Source organism: Cydia strobilella, chromosome 19 (genome assembly GCF_947568885.1).
Source record: "Cydia strobilella chromosome 19, ilCydStro3.1, whole genome shotgun sequence".
NCBI lineage: Eukaryota > Metazoa > Arthropoda > Insecta > Lepidoptera > Tortricidae > Cydia > Cydia strobilella.
In genome coordinates, this window is record NC_086059.1 from 5,055,872 (window position 1) to 5,075,343 (window position 19,472).

At 37.9% G+C, this 19,472-nt stretch overlaps 1 protein-coding gene across 3 annotated transcripts in view; it reads right to left on the reverse strand.

Annotated features, from left to right (window-relative positions):
• LOC134749870 (CRACD-like protein) overlaps positions 1-19,472 on the reverse strand; it is a 43,692-nt gene that overhangs the window by 20,416 nt on the left and 3,804 nt on the right. For all 3 annotated transcript variants that reach the window (XR_010128527.1, XM_063684867.1, XM_063684868.1), the window contains exon 2: positions 3,518-3,628. Coding sequence is in view for 2 of the 3 variants with exons in the window: in XM_063684867.1 (XP_063540937.1) it covers positions 3,518-3,628 (111 nt within the window). In the remaining variant the exon portion in view is untranslated. The remainder of the gene's footprint in view (positions 1-3,517; positions 3,629-19,472) is intronic.

Consider the following 19,472-nt stretch of genomic DNA (forward strand, 5'->3'; position numbering starts at 1 on the left):
TACATACCTACATATTGCGGATTTTAAATTTTTAACAAGCAGAAACGTCTGTGAACGATGCTATTAAGCTTAGAATAAATTTAAAAGTGGATAAATTACTGCCTTGGGTGAGACTTGAACTCACGGCCTCTGGATCGATACTCCAGCGCTCTGCCAACTGAGCCAGCAAGACCTCATCCATAGTCAGATATAGTAGAGTAGCTAATTAGGTAGTAGATACGGATGAGGTCTTGGTGGCTCATTTAGCAGAGCGCTGGAATATCAATCCAGAGCCCGTGAGTTCAATTCTCACAAGGCAGTAATTTTTCCACTTTTAACTTTTTTTTAAATATATATATTGCGGATTTGGCTGAGACAGCCAGATAAGTAACCTTTCGTAACCTGTTGTGACCGGAACTGCCAACTATGTGCTACATATGACATACATATGACAAGGTTTTTTTTTGTGGTCTTAAAATGTACATACTAAAAGCGCGTCTTAAGCGAAAAGCATATTATATGGGAAATCGTATTAAGTGGGGTTCTACAGGGTCTACTGTAGTGCAAAAATAATGATGCACATCTAAATTAGTGTAATAGAGTCAGGCGTTAATAAACAGTTTTTGTTTATTAATAAATCCTTGTTTGACCCAGGAAGGTGTTTGTGTTTAATGGTTTATGTTATGCGTTCTTCTTGTTTGACCTACCTTTAAAATTTTTGTTTAAGAGCATTAGGAGCATAGCTCATCCACTTGATTCTCTTTTTTACTTTGTCAATGTCCCTGTCATGTATCTTTTTTGATATCCAAACTGTTACACGGACTATGAAACCTCTAAAATCACATCAACCAAATCGTGTTTTACTAGTGTGTTCCGGAAACAATAAAATTTTGTAGAATGGGTTTCAACAAATCAACAAAACTGAGGTAAAACATTTGAAATTCAGAGCTATAAAATGAATTCAGTTCACAATCTTCCCACAAAGTCGAATAAAATCTCTTGTGTTGTAATATCTTAGCGAGATCCAGACGAGTAACTGGGGCCATTAAATACTCATGGCAAAGATCACAACGCAAGATATTTCATAAGGTTTTGCTGGCAAGCCGGCTTGCAAGCTTGAGCCAGCCAAGCTCCAAACGGACCAACAACAGTTAACGAAGCGACTTGGTGTTTTGCCAATTTGATAGAAAATACAACAATTGCTATGTCAGGAGTTTAAGGGTATATTATTATTATTGTTGGGTGTTGTGGGCCTGTGAGTGTCACGTCGACCAAGCGGTGATCTATTGTGACGGCCCTTTAAAGTTCGTTACTAATGCCCGTTGAGTCCAGAAAATTCCAGATTCTTTGGGCCGTAATGATCTGTACCTCATAGGGTTGCAATATGTGCCGCCCTAAGTGGATACTTCTTTTTGACATTAGTGGTCCACAGGAACAGAGAATGTGCATTGCAGTCTCCTCTGACTCCTGGCAGAACCTGCATGTCGCATCCTGTTTCTTCCCAATTCGGAACATGTGTTTGTTCAACTTACAGTGTCCAGTCAATATTCTAGTCACTGCGCAGGTTTTATATCTTTTGAGCCTTAGAAGCTCCTTAGCAGTTTTGCCGTTGAACCCTTTGATTAGAGCTTTCGAGTGTTCTTGTCCTTTGACGAACTTCCACCAATCGATTGCTCTCGTTTTTTCTATGTTGCTGAGCAGAGAGTATGCATCCCATTTTGTGATTCCACAGAACGGTTCTGGGCCGACCAGGGGTGTGAATGCGCCCTTTCTAGCAAGTTCGTCCGCTTCTTCGTTTCCGTTAATGTCGGAGTGCCCTGGTACCCATCTAAGTATGACTTTGTTGGAGTTAGCCAGTGCATTAAGGTTTGTTTTACAGTTCTGGACTAGTTTTGAGTTTGACTCGAGGGAATCTAGTGCCAGCAGAGCAGCCTGGCTGTCTGAGTTGATGTAGATATGTTGGTGTCTTAGGTTTCTATCCAGGTTAATCTCCGCACATTTGTTGTTGGCGAAGACTTCTGCCTGGAAGATTGATGCCTGTGTGCCCATGCTGACGCTAGCTCTGAGCTTAGGTCTCTCACCATAGATCCCACATCCTACATCATTGCCTTTCTTGGAACCATCCGTGTACCAAATATGGCTTCCCTCTTCGACGTACATTTGGTCGTTGGTCCATTTGTCTCTAGGAGGGATTTCTACTGTGTACAGTTTGGTAAAATGACATTCGGTGTGCGTGTCATCAGTGGGCATGCTAAGGGTTCTATTTGCAAAAACCCAGGCCTTTAGTTTGGTTAATGCTTGAGAGCGCCATTTTGGCCTGTTTAGCGTGCATATTCTGAAGACGCACTGCTTGGCCTCCTTTTGCACGTGCACTCGCATATGGAGATATAGTTGGTCAAACCAAATGTCAGTAAATCTGAACAACGCCTCTATTATGACGTTAAAGTCCATGTTCAGATATTTTCGAGCAGCTTGGCAGCTCCGTAATATCTGATATTAGCGACTGTATATACTAGTGGCAGTTAGGGATGGCTGTTTTAACATACATCAGTGTTGCTAAACTAGCTAACAAACAGCTAAACCAGCTAGATTTCTATTCAGGCTAAAATGAGGGGTATAAAAAACTGTACGAAGTTAACCGCAAATTATTATTTTTAAGTAGGTAATTATAAAATACGAGTACAAGTTGTCTTCAAGAAATTATTTTAGGAGTAGGTACCTATTTTTATATGCAAAAGTAAAACTTACATTAACTTAAATAAAAAAAGTACTAAATTATTCAACTGTAGGAAAGTTTTACAAGAATTTCGAAACAGATTCCCTAATAAAATTTACCATAATCATTTGCATGTAGCTTTTATATTTAGAAGTCAGGCAAGTAATTTAATGTGGGTTGAGATTTTAAGGTTGCTACAGAAATAAACACATTACACGACTTTGTTGTGAAATAGGCATAAATACATAACAGGGTAACGTTTTACGATTGTCGTATCGAATCCTGATTAGACCTTAAATAATGAATAGATCTTTACAATACTATTTTTGATGAGAGCTTTATAGCAAACTTGTAATTACCTGTCCATCGTAGTCTAGAATTCGAATGAACTCGATGGGTTTACGGAAAGTACAGAAAATACGCCGTGAAGTGAATGGATGGAAATGCCGGTTGCCGTGACTGTAAAATGCAAACAGACTATTGTTTTTTGTCTATGCAAAACTTCACCGAAACATTCCTCACGTTTATATATGGGCTAATATTAAGTCATATCCTCAGGCTACACTGTTTCGGAGCGGTGTCGTCAATCGCTTTCCGTCGTCTAGCGCAAAGGTAAAAAAACTTCGAGAATAAAGGCCAGGCGGAGTAGAAATCATTCGACAGTTTTAGGAATCTCAAAGATTTCAGTGGGCTAAGAATACTAAGTATGATTTTTTTTATGGCTTGAAGAGTCACAATCGTAATTCCATGGTCGCGAGCCGCGGCGCGGTTCGCTGTCCCCAGATCCGTCGTATACTTTTTTCTACATTATTGTTAGTTTACCTTGAACAGACTGCTCTTTCCCTCGCGGTCCTTGGGGCACTTGTAGGTGATGGCCTCATCCAGCAGCGCGCGCAACTGGCCGTCGTCTAAAGTCTCCACGTGTTTGTTGTTCTGTAACAATACAACAAACTTTGTTAAATTTGGCATAAGTATTAATTTATTCCCCACCCTTTTAAGATTCTTTGTAAGTAACGTACCAATGAAACGCAATAAATCTTCAGTCACATCGTATATGATACCCACCTAGGTAATTATGTGATATAACATATTTTCGTTAACATCACACTACACCGCCGCATGACAGAGCGGCGCTATACATTTTGTTTTCGGCACATCCGCAGAGTCGCCTGGCAAGTAAAGGCTACTAAAGACGGCATGTTTTACCTACTGTGTCCTGAATGCTTGACTATACTACTTATATCCCACCGGGGCGCCATATTTCAGAATACCGTAATAAGGACGAAGACGGACGAACTACGAAGAGTACGAAGACAACAGAATTGCACCCAATAGGTTGTAAAAGGAACCAGCCCGGCGGCTTAGAGTTGTAAGAGATAGGGAGAAATGGAAATCTTTAGAGGAGGGTTTTGTTGAAAGACAAGCTGTTGTGCCTGTTGTTGCAAAATCCAATCGGAAAAGAAATAATATTGTTACTGCTGTAGAACAGCAATAAAGGCTTATTTTGATTTTATTTTATAATAATGATCGTCCATCACACAGTGATTGCCGATCGACGGCTGCATCAGGTGGAAGAACCTACATGAGCGAGCCCTCTCAATAGTGTCAATGGATTGACGCATGTTGAACTATATTCGAGCCACGTGACTAGTCCGTTTGAAATATTTTAATAAATAACCTCAACGGAACATTACCGATTCTGACAACCTTACATTATAACATTTGACAATGATACATTTCACCACGGCCATAAATTTCAATTATAAACATAATTAACTTAATACAAACTGTCCACGCATTTGGACAATACGGCAAAACAGCAGTCTCAACATTAATGTCAAGGCTAGAAAGTAATGACAGTGCATTCCCGCAGTTTATCAAAACAGGCGAGATTGGTTTCAGCGAACCATTATAAAAGATCCGAGCTGCATACACGACAAATGCGTCTGAAATGAGTCTGCTGGTTGTAATGTATATAGTTATATGTAAGCAGTCGGATAACTTGCGTTATTCGGCGTTTATTATTTACATATCTCTATGGCTGCTGCTTACTTGACGCAACTGCGCAGCGACACCATTTTCATTAAAAAGTCACTAGTCTGTGGTCTCGAGTTTCTACGCTACATAAGCATCAGCGGGCGCAGCAGCCAGCATTATTCAATTTTTATCGCCTGTCACTATGCCCGTCACTTTCGCACTTACATATTTGTAAGAACGTGACAGGCATGGTGACAAGCGATAAAAATGCGACCGTGCTACCGCCGCTGCTGTGGTTTTTCTATCGTATCTAATACCTAACAACCACCCCACAAGCGTTGGCGTCTAGTCAGCGCTATGGTAAATGGCGTCGCTGCGCAGTTGCGCCAACAAAACGGACTGATGGGAGAATTTGGAGATCAATCTGGCATTGGTTCGCTTGCCCCGGCGTATCTACGTTTTGAGAATGGACCTGCTGTTATCAAATGGACCAACGTTCACGGACACGCTCTCGCCCATCGAAGACAACCAATTGTAAACCTTATTTTTATGAGATAAAAATCTAAAGTTAAGTGTTTCATTTAAAGGGTCAACTACATTAAATTCTGCGCCACTTTGAATTGAATCTTATCACATTTAAATTTATTATAACAGTAATGTTTTGTTAACATGGTAAGTATTTGTTATTTTTGTAATAACCTAGACCTCAAACACTGTGACACAGAATAACTAATAGTACTACCGTACAGAAAATTCACTCCTTCACAAAAGCCAGATTTAGGTACAGAATTATACCTACATTCGCCGCCTGCAAGCAAAATTGAAACTTATAACCGCGCACCAACCGTGAATCTTCTTTGCGCGCCGCAGTTTTATGCTGAGCTGCGAGTGTCGGCACGGGGTTGTCACTTGACAAGTTTTTGTACCTATACCTACTGATTTATTATTTTTAAGATAAATATGTAGGAATTACAAACGTAAACATAAAATTTTTAGCCGGAGATAGTATGTCTGATTCTCACGGAAGTAGGTATGCCGCAGAAGTACTTATTTATTCCTTTGAAAATATGTCGGTCAATATAGTCCGAAATTTAAAAAAAAATGTTTTTTCTGCTTCCTTGTTCTTCCGTTTATTCAGAGTATTCAGACATCCGTAAACAGAACAATCTTTTATACAGATTAGATCGCGATTTAGGTTTCGAAGCCATTGCGTATTTTCAATTTTGCGCGAGCGGCAGCCCACTGCCATACACCTGCCCGGGCGGTGCGCCGGCCAAATATACCTAAACTGCGCAGTGACACCCCCCTGACTGTGATAAGTTGATAACACAAAAAAGAAACTAAGAAACTCCCGAATTAACAGCGGCGGCTATCGCTGAAGTTCCTACACTTCCTACACTACACTACAACAAATCCTTCACATAAAATTCGCTAAATTTGTATGGGACCATTTTGGATCGCCTGGTTACAGCGAGGCGTCAGAATACGCTCCATCTTAATAATTAAATAGGTAATTGATCTGTGCCAGCGGACAGGTATACAAGGTGAAGGTCAAAACATTAAAATATTGGGGGGAAATGGTTATATAGTGGGATATAGGTAGGTAAATATATGATTTAGGTACAGTACCGGCCAATAATATATCACCTTTGAGTGTTCTTGTATGAGCTTGTATAGAGTAAACAATATATGTTAGTTTGTAGATTGCATATTTTACTAGTCATTTTATACAATTATATGATGAATATTGCAATGAAATTAGGAATTACAATAGGATACTCAGCATATTACTAAAAACCTCTAGTAAAAAAATGAAGTTGACAATACATTTAAAAAAATCTATGAAAAAACCAGTACATGAGATCAATTTTTATCATCGCCCGTACAAAGGAATACTACTAGACTACCTAAAGTAGTGAGGTGGAAGTCACTTACAAATATAAAAAAGCGGCCAAGTGCGAGTCGGATTCGCGCACCGAGGGTTCCGTACATTACATAATTTGAACAATGTATTTTTTATGTGAAACGTGAGTGAAAGGTAAATTTCGGTTTACGATTTATGACGTATTAAAAAAAACTACTTACTAGATCTCGTTCAAACCAATTTTCGGTGGAAGTTTGCATGGTGTAGTGTACATCATATATTTTTTTCAGTTTTATCATTCTCTTATTTTAGAAGTTACAGGGGACGACGACACATTTTACCACTTTTAAAGTGTCTCTCGCGCAAACTATTCAGTTTAGAAAAAAAAGATATTAGAAACCTCATCAATATCATTTTGCATTTAATTTTGTTATAAATAAATAAATTGAAATTGAATTGAAATCATTTCTGAAGACCTACCTACCTATAGATACCCCACACGTATGGGTTTGATAATAAAAAAAAAGTTTGAGTTTTAATTCCAAGTATGGGGAACCCCCAAAATTTATTGTTTTTTTTTTCTATTTTTGTGTGAAAATCTTAATGCGGTTCACAGAATACATCTACTTACCAAGTTTCAACAGTACATACAGTCCTTATAGTTTTAGAGAAAAGTGGCTGTGACATACGGACGGATGGACAGACAGACAGACATGCCGAATCTATAAGGGTTCCGTTTTTTGCCATTTGGCTACGGAACCCTAAAAAAAGTTATACCGTAAAAACATGGAGGTGATATATTATTGGCCGGTACTGTAAAAACTAACTAACTAATGTAACTGTGGTTATAGGTTCCGTAAAAAAGGTCGCGCCTCTCCAAAAGGTCTTGGAAATCTTCTTAAGAGCCCGGTAACGATTTTAGAAACCAGTACTTGTTATTTCTATTACCTACCAAAAGGTGTACAATTTTACCGACTAAATCTATCAATTTCACACTTTTGCGACTAAAATCGGGCTCCTGAGCCTTTATGAAAGCCGTATGGAATAATTTGGCTGTATTATATAATTTATGTGTTTATGCTTTTAAAGACGACAATTGGCACCTGAAAACTACCAGTGTAAAATGTATGAAAATGTAGCGCCATTCTCATCCATGTTCCATGTTCACCTTGGGTCAGCCGGTACGATAGTCACCCATTTAACGCCGAACCCAATATCTAAGGGAGCGCGGGGACAAACGTAACGGCGAGTGGAAAATAACTATTGCTCTGTAGGTTTATTTACTTCTTTGCCTTGTCTAAGATATCTTTAATGTTTTTAAAAAAATGAGGTCGGGTACAAAAGTAACATTTACGTCCCATACGATGTATGGGGTCACAAGCTTAATGCGTCAATGATGATTTAAATGATGTATGCCGTATGCCGTATTTGTGAGTGAAAAGAAGTCTGACCCTGAATTATCTGATTAGAAATCACGTTTATAACACAATAATTGATCTCATCACTTGAAATAAAAATAATTTCTAGCGAGGAGTTAATATTGATTTGTTTTCTTAAAATGCTAATGTTTAAGTAGTAAAAATGCAAATATTAAAGCGTATTATTAATAATAATTTACATAATCAGTACTTTTTTGATTTCGTATCATCGTGTCATATGTATTATATTCATTACAAACCTCGCCTTGTTACTTTTGCCCCACAACGTCAACAACGTGTTACTTTCGGCCCGCCAACGGGGTCATAAGTAACAAAAAAATGTTTTTTTTTAAGTCACAATTATAAGGTTAATCAAGATGTTAATGTACAGAACATGAACTGAAGTTATATATGACTACATTAATTTTATCGAAATAATAACGGTTAACCAGAACAGAAACTAAGGTCAAAGTACAAAGTGTTGCGTTTGTCCCCGCTCTCCCCTACAATGTCGCGTCTATATTACATTACTAATTCACAAATTCGTCCTGTGTGTTGTTTTACCAGAAATACTGTTGAACTATGATTAGGAACGTAAAGTAATAACCTAGGTGTCTAAATACAACAGCCACGACCTTTCGAAGTAGTATAGGAATAGAGGCAGAACCGACGCCCGACGCGACAGAGAACACAACTAATAATTTTATTATCGCAACGGTCAAACATATCGGTGGACTGTATAGAAACATAAATAGACCAAAAACCACGATAACAACGTTACATAAGTTACATAACAAACGATTATAAAGTGTTAATAGTTTGTGACGCGATATTGCGTGTTTCCTCATTTTCCTGTTTGGCCATGCGCTGGCGCACCATATTATTTTACTCCATTTTTAGCATAGTGATAACACTATATTATTAGCTATTTGGTGGCCGCCAGCAAGGACAGTAGCCAGTACGATACCGGTAAAGGTTTCTAAATAAATAAAATAAAAAATAACAATAAAGCCTTTTGGAGTTAACTCCTTAAGATTCGATTTTCATATAAGGCCGAGTTATGAAAACGTATGGGGAGGGAGAGTAAAAATTTAACGTTACGTTTTTTTTATTGTTCAATGTCAACAAATACCAACTGTCTATTTGCGGAGTTTTGATCTTAAATTTAATAATGTATTTTATAATCGTACGTAAGTCGTGCTTCGAAGCTGACACGCTCTTTTTAGGGTACCGTACCCAAAGGGTAAAAACGGGAGCCTATGACTAAGACTCCGCTGTCCGTCTGTCTGTCACCATCTCTGTATGTCCATGTCGGCTGTATCTTATGAACCGTGATAGCTAGACAGTTGAAATTTTCACAGATAATGTATTTCTGTTGCCGCTATAACAACAAATACAAAAAAAGTACGGAACCCTCGGTGGGCGAGTCCGACTCGCACTTTCAGGTTTTTTTTTTCTTTCATGAATGAAAATGTGTATTTAAAAAGACAAATGAGTGACAAGTGCCGACAGCGACGTACGCTGAATTAGTTCTCGTGAATATGTGACTTTTACACGCTTTGTATAATCTGGAGTAGAAACTTTAAGAGATAAGTCGGCCTCACATGTCCGGAATGTCTCTTTGAATTAGGATTCTTAATTGTGTGAAACTTAAACGTGTGAGGCCGGCCTAATACATGAGTATGAGTCCCATTGATTAGACATTTCATCGGTAGAAGGAAGGAAGAATATTTCTAACAGCAACACACTCAACTCTCTATTGGTAGACCTTGTGCGTTGGAAAAAGGTTTACGAATACTCAAATGGTCAACGACATTCGAATTTTCTTAATTTACAATAATTACAATTTACAATAACTATGAGACAAAGTAACATCGTCCACAGAGCTCGTGATTTGGTAACTTTCGGACATCATTAAGGACTATAATACTATCACCGATACAGTTAACTGACTTGTATCACAAAGAGATAAAGTCTACATTGCAGATGTAGATGTAGATGCTGGTTACACCTAAAAGCACTATTATCTATGTTCGTAGGCTAGGATCAACTAACACTCATTGGACCATTTGTTGTCTTGAATAAAATAATAAAATAAAATAAATAAATTAGGGTGCACACTTTTGTTACCACAGAAGTAAGGATGTGTTCCGATATATTTGGTCACTTTGGCCGTCACTATCTATTTGACGCTGTCTGCACATAATTGATAAGAAACAATATTTTTACGTAACACTTGTGTCGGTTTGTTAATCTCTATTTGCTAGATGCTAGCACAATTAGCGCGTTCAAGATAACGCGCCTGAGTCGCGAGGAGGATGTCATAATTCACGGCGCGATGCCGATATGTGAACGCATGCCAAAAATGCCGAATCGCTGACTGCGAGAGTGCGAGACATACCGTCTCGCCGGCCAGGGGTGATGGCAGCTGCTAAATATTGTTTATTGCTAATTAAGATATTCCCATTACTTCTACAGAACCAGCGACAGGTAAAATATATCAAGGTCTTGAACTTCTATACGAGGACGAATTTGCGAGGAGCGAGGAGACGATAATCCCTACTAATGTTATTAATGCGAAAGTAACTCTGCGTGTCAGTTACCTCTTTATGCTTGAACCGCTGCTAAACCGATTTATATGAACACTAGCTTTTGCCCGCGACTTCGTCTGCGTGGACTTAGTAACCGCAGCTAGAGTAAGAATAGCGCCTGGCAAAATTCTCATAGCAATCTAAATTTGAGCATATTATGCACACAAATTAGCAGGCACTTCGTTAATTATCTCAATTTCACCCCGCTTTTTAGTTTCTTAAGGTATGATTTTCGGGATAAAAACTATCCTATGTCCTTCTCAGGGACTCAACGATTAAGCGGTTTAAGCGTGAAGAGGGAACACACAGACAGACAGACTTTCGCATTTATAATATTAGTATGGATAGTATGGATTGATATGGAGTAGTATGGAGATAGTTTGAGGTCCGGGAAAGGACTTAGGGCAGTTTTTATCAATCATCATCATGATACCACACAGACGGAAGTTACGTGCAGAAACTACTTTCATATAAATCTACTAGTAGTAGTCTAAGTGATGAAATTTACACGCTACTTTGCCCGTGATAGTCGCTCGCACAATCCGTATTCACAAAACCCTGAATATGATGCAACGCAACGTCTACCTGACGTCGAAAAATTAGCAGATTTTAGCGCTATATTTCACAATTACATACATAGTAGATTAGGTGAGGCATAATCGTATTATTATTATTTATGTGGGTTCTTGAAATATCTCAGTACCTACACAAAGTACTGGCGTAATGAAGTACGCGGGCCGAAGCCAAGTGCATTTCATACTAAAATTTTATAATGTAGTTTCTACTTTCTAGTCTAGGTCTGTGTGGCTAAGTCATTCTGTAAAAAATTTCGGGTGATTCGGCAAGTATTTAGAATTGCAGCTTTCTGCATAACAATGTAAGATGATGGGGGTTATTATTAGGTATATTTTACATTTAAATTTTTAGTTTCAATATTTACGATATAATTTCACGCCGTCGCATACGAAATCTATCTGAATACCTAGCGGCTGGCCTGATAACCAATCGTTAGAAGGCAGAACCATCGATCGCCCTAATTAATTTAATATGGCGCTCACTCTAATTACCTGTCCGCACGTTCCGCACATTACATTACAACAGAATTAACAGCATTACGTAAATGAAATACTAATATTGTTATAAATCATAATTAGTGAAAACGCAAACCATTTCACAATTACTTTTCAAGAATACAGTTTTTCAAAATTCGCCTTGATAATAGAGGCTTTATTCAGATATTTGTGAACTTGTTTTTAACGCACTCTACTTTATGGTTAACCATAAATTCGTAAAAATGCCATCAGATGTGACCATAGCGCACAACGACCTAAAAAATATCTAGGCATGCACTCTGACGCCTTTATAATACAATATTGCAACCTTGTCAACTCCGAGAAACTGACGGTAATTGTACATATTACGGGGAAAAATTGTTTTATCATGTTATCACGCGACAAAAGAAATATCGAGTTAGCATATTTTATCGCAGACGCATTTTGCATTTCCGAGAAATCAAAGCGTAGCAGGCGAGGATATTATTGTATCTCCTACTTGCCCTTATTCAGCTTAACGACCTACCTAATAATTTAAATTTGGATTTAATTTAATAATTATCTGCCCGCACCTTTCGCATTACTACTAAACAGTATTCATAGCCTTACGCAAATAATACCTACCAACACATAATATAATAAGTAATTACTGTAATTAGTCTAAACCTAAACTGGTCTACTATTACGGGCCGGCCACGACATCGCGCGGCGGCGGCGGCGGCAGCGGCGAGCGGCGGCCATAGGTGGGAACGAAAGGTCCGATCGCTGTGTCTCGCTCCAACCTATGTCCGCCGCTCGCCGCTGCCGCCGCCGCGCGATGTCGTGCTTTAGGGCAGATACAGACGGACAGCAACCCGACTGCAATTTTTATGGGAACTGCACACCGACCGCACGCCAAGTGCAACGTCGGCGTGCTGTTCCCATACAAGTTGCAGTCTGGTTGCAGTCCGTCTATACCGGCCCTAATCATAAATCCCTACAATTCAGGTATGATATGAATACAACTAGAAAAACGGTTCACCGCGCAACAATCTAAATAAACCTTAAACATGGTAGGGTATTTCACACTTATGGTAACAATATAGTATTTTAACGGAGTAATGTTTAAGGTAAATATTAAATAATCAATCTCATTGAATTACACTGTGTATGATTCTCTTTTTTTAAATAATGACACTGTTTACTAATTCTAGCTATTGACTATTGAGGTAACGCTGTTCAAGTTGTGTATCTTAGTCATTGAGATGACAAAAAGCAGAATGCATGATTAGGGCATTATTTTTAGGTGTATGAGAACAAGTGTTTTATTTTAGAGTTGTGACGAAGTGTATTCATCACAACTCTCATAGCTCAAATAGCCATTATCGTCGGTAATGCAATTCATTGTAAATTACGCGCTGCATTCTATTTGAATTGCGCCGTGTGTTCATGAACTTAAAAAAAAAAAAACAAAGTCTCGCACACTACACCTATCCACCTGACATATCTAACATGTTATACCTGATAGGATAGGGATAGGCATTTCGCCTGAAGGAATGCCTTAAGAAATATACACACATACATTTGGAATATGCATCAGTAGACTAAGGACAAGTGCACACGTCCGCGACAGTATCTGACTACCCGTCATTTTGTTACTGTATTGTCTGTATTAATTAAAAAGGGTAGTCTATCTCGCGCGCGAGATACTGTTGCGACGCACTTGCGACGAGCCTATAATTTTATTTACCAGCGTGGGATACCAAAGCGACGACAGTTAATTTGTGATACTGATAAGATAACGCAACACAATGATTGAATGTATGTTCGCAAGGTATTGACGTCACCTCGCTGCGAGTCCCGGCGCCGGGACTCCGTGGGTCAGGGTCGGGCCACGCAATCGATTGCGCCCTTGGACCCAGCTCCTCCACGGATTTACACGTGCAAAACTAACTGTTGCGCGGCGGCCGAAACAGATAACGGGACTGCGGTGCAATCACCCTCACGAGTTTCGAGCTTTTAAAACTGTAACAACAGTTACGCGATGCAACGCAACAACACATAATAAACGGCAAAATTGGCACTAACATTGAAAAATAGCTAGATTTATCACTTTAGTAAGCCTGAACATAAAACATTTTTGTCATATCATTAGAGCAGTTTTGGAGAAGTCACGCTCGTTTAACAGTATCAGAATAGTATAATTACATACAGAGAGCGATAAAGAACTTCTTGTATAGATCGAATCATAGATATCAACTGAGCTAATGCACTTACCTGTACTAATAAAATAAAAAAAATCTGCTTTTGTTCTCGTAGCCGCCAACTAGTTACTTACAAAATAAGTTAGAAGTGCATTGCATATATATTTAATTTTTAACCTTATTCCTTGTTGAATGGGGTTAAAATGGTCTAAAAACATGTTGTAACAAATGGTTTTCTACAAAGTGCATTCGTTTTGGGTGTCGACGGTTGTAAAATGCAAATAAAGTTATGTTATAGCCATTATTTAGTTAGTGTATTTTGTAGCCTATTGTTAAAAAATAGAGTCGTTAATCTATACTAACATTTCAAGGCGGTTTTAATCTGCTTTTACTACGAGGTAGTTATCCTAATTTGTGGTTTACCACTCAATGGCATTGTATTCTTGAGACTCTTTGAGTAAAACAGGTAAGTGCATTAGCTCAATTGATATGATTATAACTATACCCTATTTCATTCATGTAGGTAGGTATGTATGTTATGTAGATATGATATCCGATTTTTCTGTTTAAGATATAAGATGTTTTTTCCTAACAAATCGGACCGGACGGCGATTTACGGCCCGCGATCACGTACACGTAATTTATAAACGGAAATGTTTTCGTAAAAATGCAGTCTAATCGTCAAAATTACATATTAAAGGAAGTAAATGCACTGGAGACACGCCAACAATTTTGGAACTTACAATAACCTGCAGTGTTGGAATTATGCCAGGAATCTTTCATTTTTCTGGACACCGGCGCCGTTTCCCTGCCATGCGCGGTCGATCAGACGACAATGAACGCTATCTAACCTACATCACACTCCCTGATTATAATCTATTCTTAATTATATTTCAACTAAAAATTTACTAGCCGCCCTACATTTTAACCTGCCGAAAATAGTTAAAACTTCTAAGTGAATTACCAAAGAGTATAAGAATAATCAACTCTTTATAATATAATTATAATTTATTCATACTACATTAATTTGCACAGTGACAGTTGCATTGCAGTTTTTCTTACTTTTGTAAACTTAACAATGTACAATTTTATATCATCTCATCAGTACCTTTGAAGATGGTACTTTCTTCAAAAGACATTCTTCATTTTAAACATTTTAATATTTTTAATAAATGTCTAACTTTATAGTCAGCCGACGAGTATCGGCGAAGGTATTCAATGTTTAGGAATTGTTCAGGCGCTGGATTTTAGCCGGTAATTCAGCGGAATAACCGTATCACAAGTATCACAACATAACAACAACAATGGCTCAATCAATACCCAATAGCGAGCAAGCGATGCATACGCGCAACAAAGACATGTTTTTAACAAGTTAATTGAATCGTCAGCGAGCGCGATTTTGTTTCGACGGCCTTCGCCTCACCTTGACCTATAACTCTGTCAATATTGAAAACCTCCCTTAGGTCTAATCGTTACTACCAGACTACCAGCCTATAGGTATACGCAACACCCACTGCTGAGCACAGAGCCACCTGTATTCTTCTCATTAGAAGGTTTAATTAGTCTCTAAACCCCATGATTGCCCTATGCAGATTGATTTATTCGCAGATGTATGGGAGTTATTTCAAGGTGCTTTAATTCCTTCATCGAAGAGCAATTGATAAACATCGAATGAAATGACATTATTACTTCAGTTATTTCAAAAAAGTCGTACAAATGCTTATATTTCATAAGGCGATTTCTATTGCGAAGATACAATACAACTGTTTGCGCATCTAACAGTTTACAATACCTACATGTACCTACTGAAATATAAATATGATGCATGTCAGATTGGAATTTTATCGAACAGACACTGAAGAAAACCTGTAAAAAGAATTGCCAACGATGAACGTACTAGGCAGTCCAATAATGTAAAATAAAAAATTGCTTGTAAATTTTGTCACGATAACGACGTTACTTGTAAAACATAAAGCGAATTTTCACTGCCCCTTTTATACCCTTTGTTCTATAAAAAACATTAACACACTAAAACCACTAAAGGCTGAAAACATGTCTAACAGCGTATCATGAGTTCATGACACGACTGGAAAAAACTATTAGAGACTATCGAAACATGAGTATTTCCTGTTTTCTTAATTTAAATATTTCTATAGCCGGAAATCCAGTTACACTTTTTTACAACTACTAAATCGGCATTATTAAGGTAAACAAATAACCATGAAGTATATAGGCCAGCATTTCCCAAACTATGGGTCGCGACCCATTGGTGGGTCGCAAGACAATATTGAGTGGGTCCCTGGGTCCTGAAACTACTAGTCTTAAGAGTCTGTGCGGAAAGAGAAGAGTCGTGGAATTTATGGGGCTAAATACATTCCACGACTCTTTCCGACTCTACCAATTATATTTTATGCCCCTTTGAAGACGGTCAAGAGGTGGGTCCCGAATTTGTCAGTTTTTGTTAGGTGTTAGGCACTCGAAGCCCAGTCAACTTTGGGAACCACTTATATAGGCAACATTTTTTTTTACCTTAGGCAGCTATAAAGATGACGGTCAAAGCTAAGAGGTATTTCGCTAGATAGCTAGGTATTTTCAATATTGGCGATAAAACCTATTGAAATTAGAAATAGGTATACAGCCTGGACAGGCACAGCCTCAGCAATTTGACTAGTAAACGGCGGGAAATTCAAGGGTAAAGCTCTCTACGCAAGTCCCCGCTTTTCCTAGCATCACGTATTCATGATTCTTCTTATTCTGACTATACTTATTACTCAGTGTACTGTAGGAACGCTACTTTCCGTCGCAGTAATAAGTCATCTGCAAGTACTTGCCAGATGTCCACTTTAGTCATAATGCCTACAAAAACTAAATTTAAACATTTCAATATCTGTCAATTAGTACAATTTGATTACTCGATTGGCAAAGCCCATAGCTATTCAAAATGTGGTCTGCGATACGATTTAAGTAGGCTCCAATTTTATATCCATTAAATTGTAATTACGAAATCACATATGACATGAAAGTTATTGACTGTCCAATAATGACCAATTCATTCACGAGCACTGGTCTGCTGCCTGTGGTTATTAATAATACACCATGTAATTAAGATACTTGATTAAAATGAAAGAGCGGATTTATTAAATAAATAAATTACCTATTTACACTACGACAAAAATTAAGAGAATTTGCTGACATCTTTCAAGGTCGCTACATGAAAACATAATGTAGAGAGAATCAAAAAGACAAAAAGCCTGCTCTAAAGCGTCTTCCTGCAGACTTCGCCCATCCGAGGCCCCCGTGATAAGTCCTATCCACGATGATGCAGAGGTTTTTTGGGCTACGTATTTATAATAACCTGTGTCTTGGACAGATAATCTTTACAGAACTCTGAAGATCGTCGACATGAAGATGATAATGTGAAGTAATTGAATTATTGAAATAACTCGCGCAGTAACATAATTGACTAAAAGTTGTTATCAAACAACACCAAATGACGTGCCTTCTGAGAGGGTAACAATAATATAATTAAGGTAATAATAAGCAACAATAGCCTCTAGGCTTAACACTGCCCTGTTTATTTTTCACGTAGCATAAGCGCCACAATTCGAAGACAAAAAACCATAATGAGTTAACGAGGTTGTCATTACAGCAAATTGCTGAATTGTTGCATTTGCGTTTGCACGAGCTCGGTTGCCTAAAATAGGTATACGCCGCGCCTCTTGTACAAAAACGCCATCGCGACGCCCACTACAATACGTAGTGATTAGTAATGACTCTCCATTTAAAAACCAACAAAAACATGGCAAGTTTTCATTACATTTTGTGCGTTCTGGGTTCCGTGATGAATTTGTTAGATTTATTACAATTCCATAATATGAGTCAAACTTTAGTATCTTGTATTTCGAACTAGCAACTGTCGAGAAGAACAGATTGAGATCTAATTTAACGGAATTAGTTGTAACCGTCTCTGTCAGGCAGGACTTATCAATTGAGGGACCCACTAGAGAAGAGAAGTCAAGAGGGCGCGAAATGTCTGATAAAGAAAACGGGTCAAGAAGTAATGGTCTCGCTTTTGTGCCAAGGTGCTTCGACGCAAAAAAAGGTGGGGACGAGTGGTCAACTAAAAATTCGGCGATTTTTACAAAAAAAACCTTTTTTTTTCAAAGGGAGATTTTTGTCAGATTTACGGTCTGATCGTTGTGAAATTGATGGACTTATTTAAACTTTGTTTTTTTTTATTTATCACAATAACTCCATTACGCTTTTGCTCTCGGAAACCACAGAAAGTAGGTTTCAAAACCTAGGAACACTAATTTCCTTTTAATGCAATCACGTGTTCAAGTGTTTAGGTAACTTAATATGCTCTCCAACTACAGCACGTTGTGTTATTTGATAAGCACTTTCTCGACTTATTCGGCAGTCTGTTTGAATCGAAAAAAATACGCATAACACATGGTGTTCTGGATGACGTCAAAATGTAGGTACCTACGTGAGAAACATTTTTAAAACGGTTTATGAATCACATAAATCATATCAAATTCGACCTTAAGCTATAACAGGAAGGTTCTCTTTACAAAGACAGCGAAAATGGAAATAATCATTTTGTGGAGTTCTCACATGTATGCGAAACCCGATGCTTCCCGGCTTACTATTGTTATACCTAAAAGTAATATGAGTTTGGCTTGCGTATTGTTTTCCCCCCAGAGAAAGTTTGTCCACATCATGCATAAACTAAATGTAACGTATGTTTAGTGATACAGTTTTACCGTATTCTATGGGCCATACATATTGTTACAAGCTTTTAGGTACTAAGACGAAAGTGGAGGACCCGCGCGAAATCGCCTTTTCATACAAACGTAATCCTTATTATCCTCTCTGGATAATAACATTATTGAAAATATTTTAACACCATTTATTTTATATCAACCACAGCTAGTAGGGGCATACCATACCAGAGAGTAAGATAGGGACAACATTTGTATGGACTAGCGGCTTCCCCTTTCCTCTTAACTTGCCGTGTAAGTTAGTATGTCTGGGTTAAGTAAATCTCAAGAAGCTAAATTTGATTAGAATTAGAACCACTTTGATTCAAATGTTGAGTAGCATAGGAACTAGGTCATAATTAAAACGATGCAACATAAAATTTTGTATGGCACTAAGGGGGCTACGAGAAGCGGAATTGAGCAATTCGCAAAAAAAAACCTGACAAATAAAAATTTATTAAGAATATTAAAAAGAACTGTTAGAATAAAAATTAATCTTACTGACAAATTTTGTTTTTTTGTTTTGTACATAAAGTGATTTACTACTACTACTACTACAAATTTCTTTATTCTCGTATAAATTGTCACTGACAGTTGTTGTCGGGCGCCTGACTGCTAATTTTAGGAGCTTTAACAATAGAGCTTTGTGTAGATTTCGATAAGGAATGTTTCTTTGAAGACTAGTAAAATAATTACTACATTTCATTTGATTTGTGACAGAAGTTGATGTAATAATTTTGGTGGCAATATTGAACAGAACATTTGATGAAAATGATGTATAACACTTTAAACTCTCGCGTTTTGTACTCATAATTAATGTAATTACCGGATCTAACGCGATTAAATTTAATTATTCTACCTTTTCATTATTTAACCTAGTTGAAACGTCGGAATAAAGGTAAAATTATGAAATTTAATCGCGTTACACC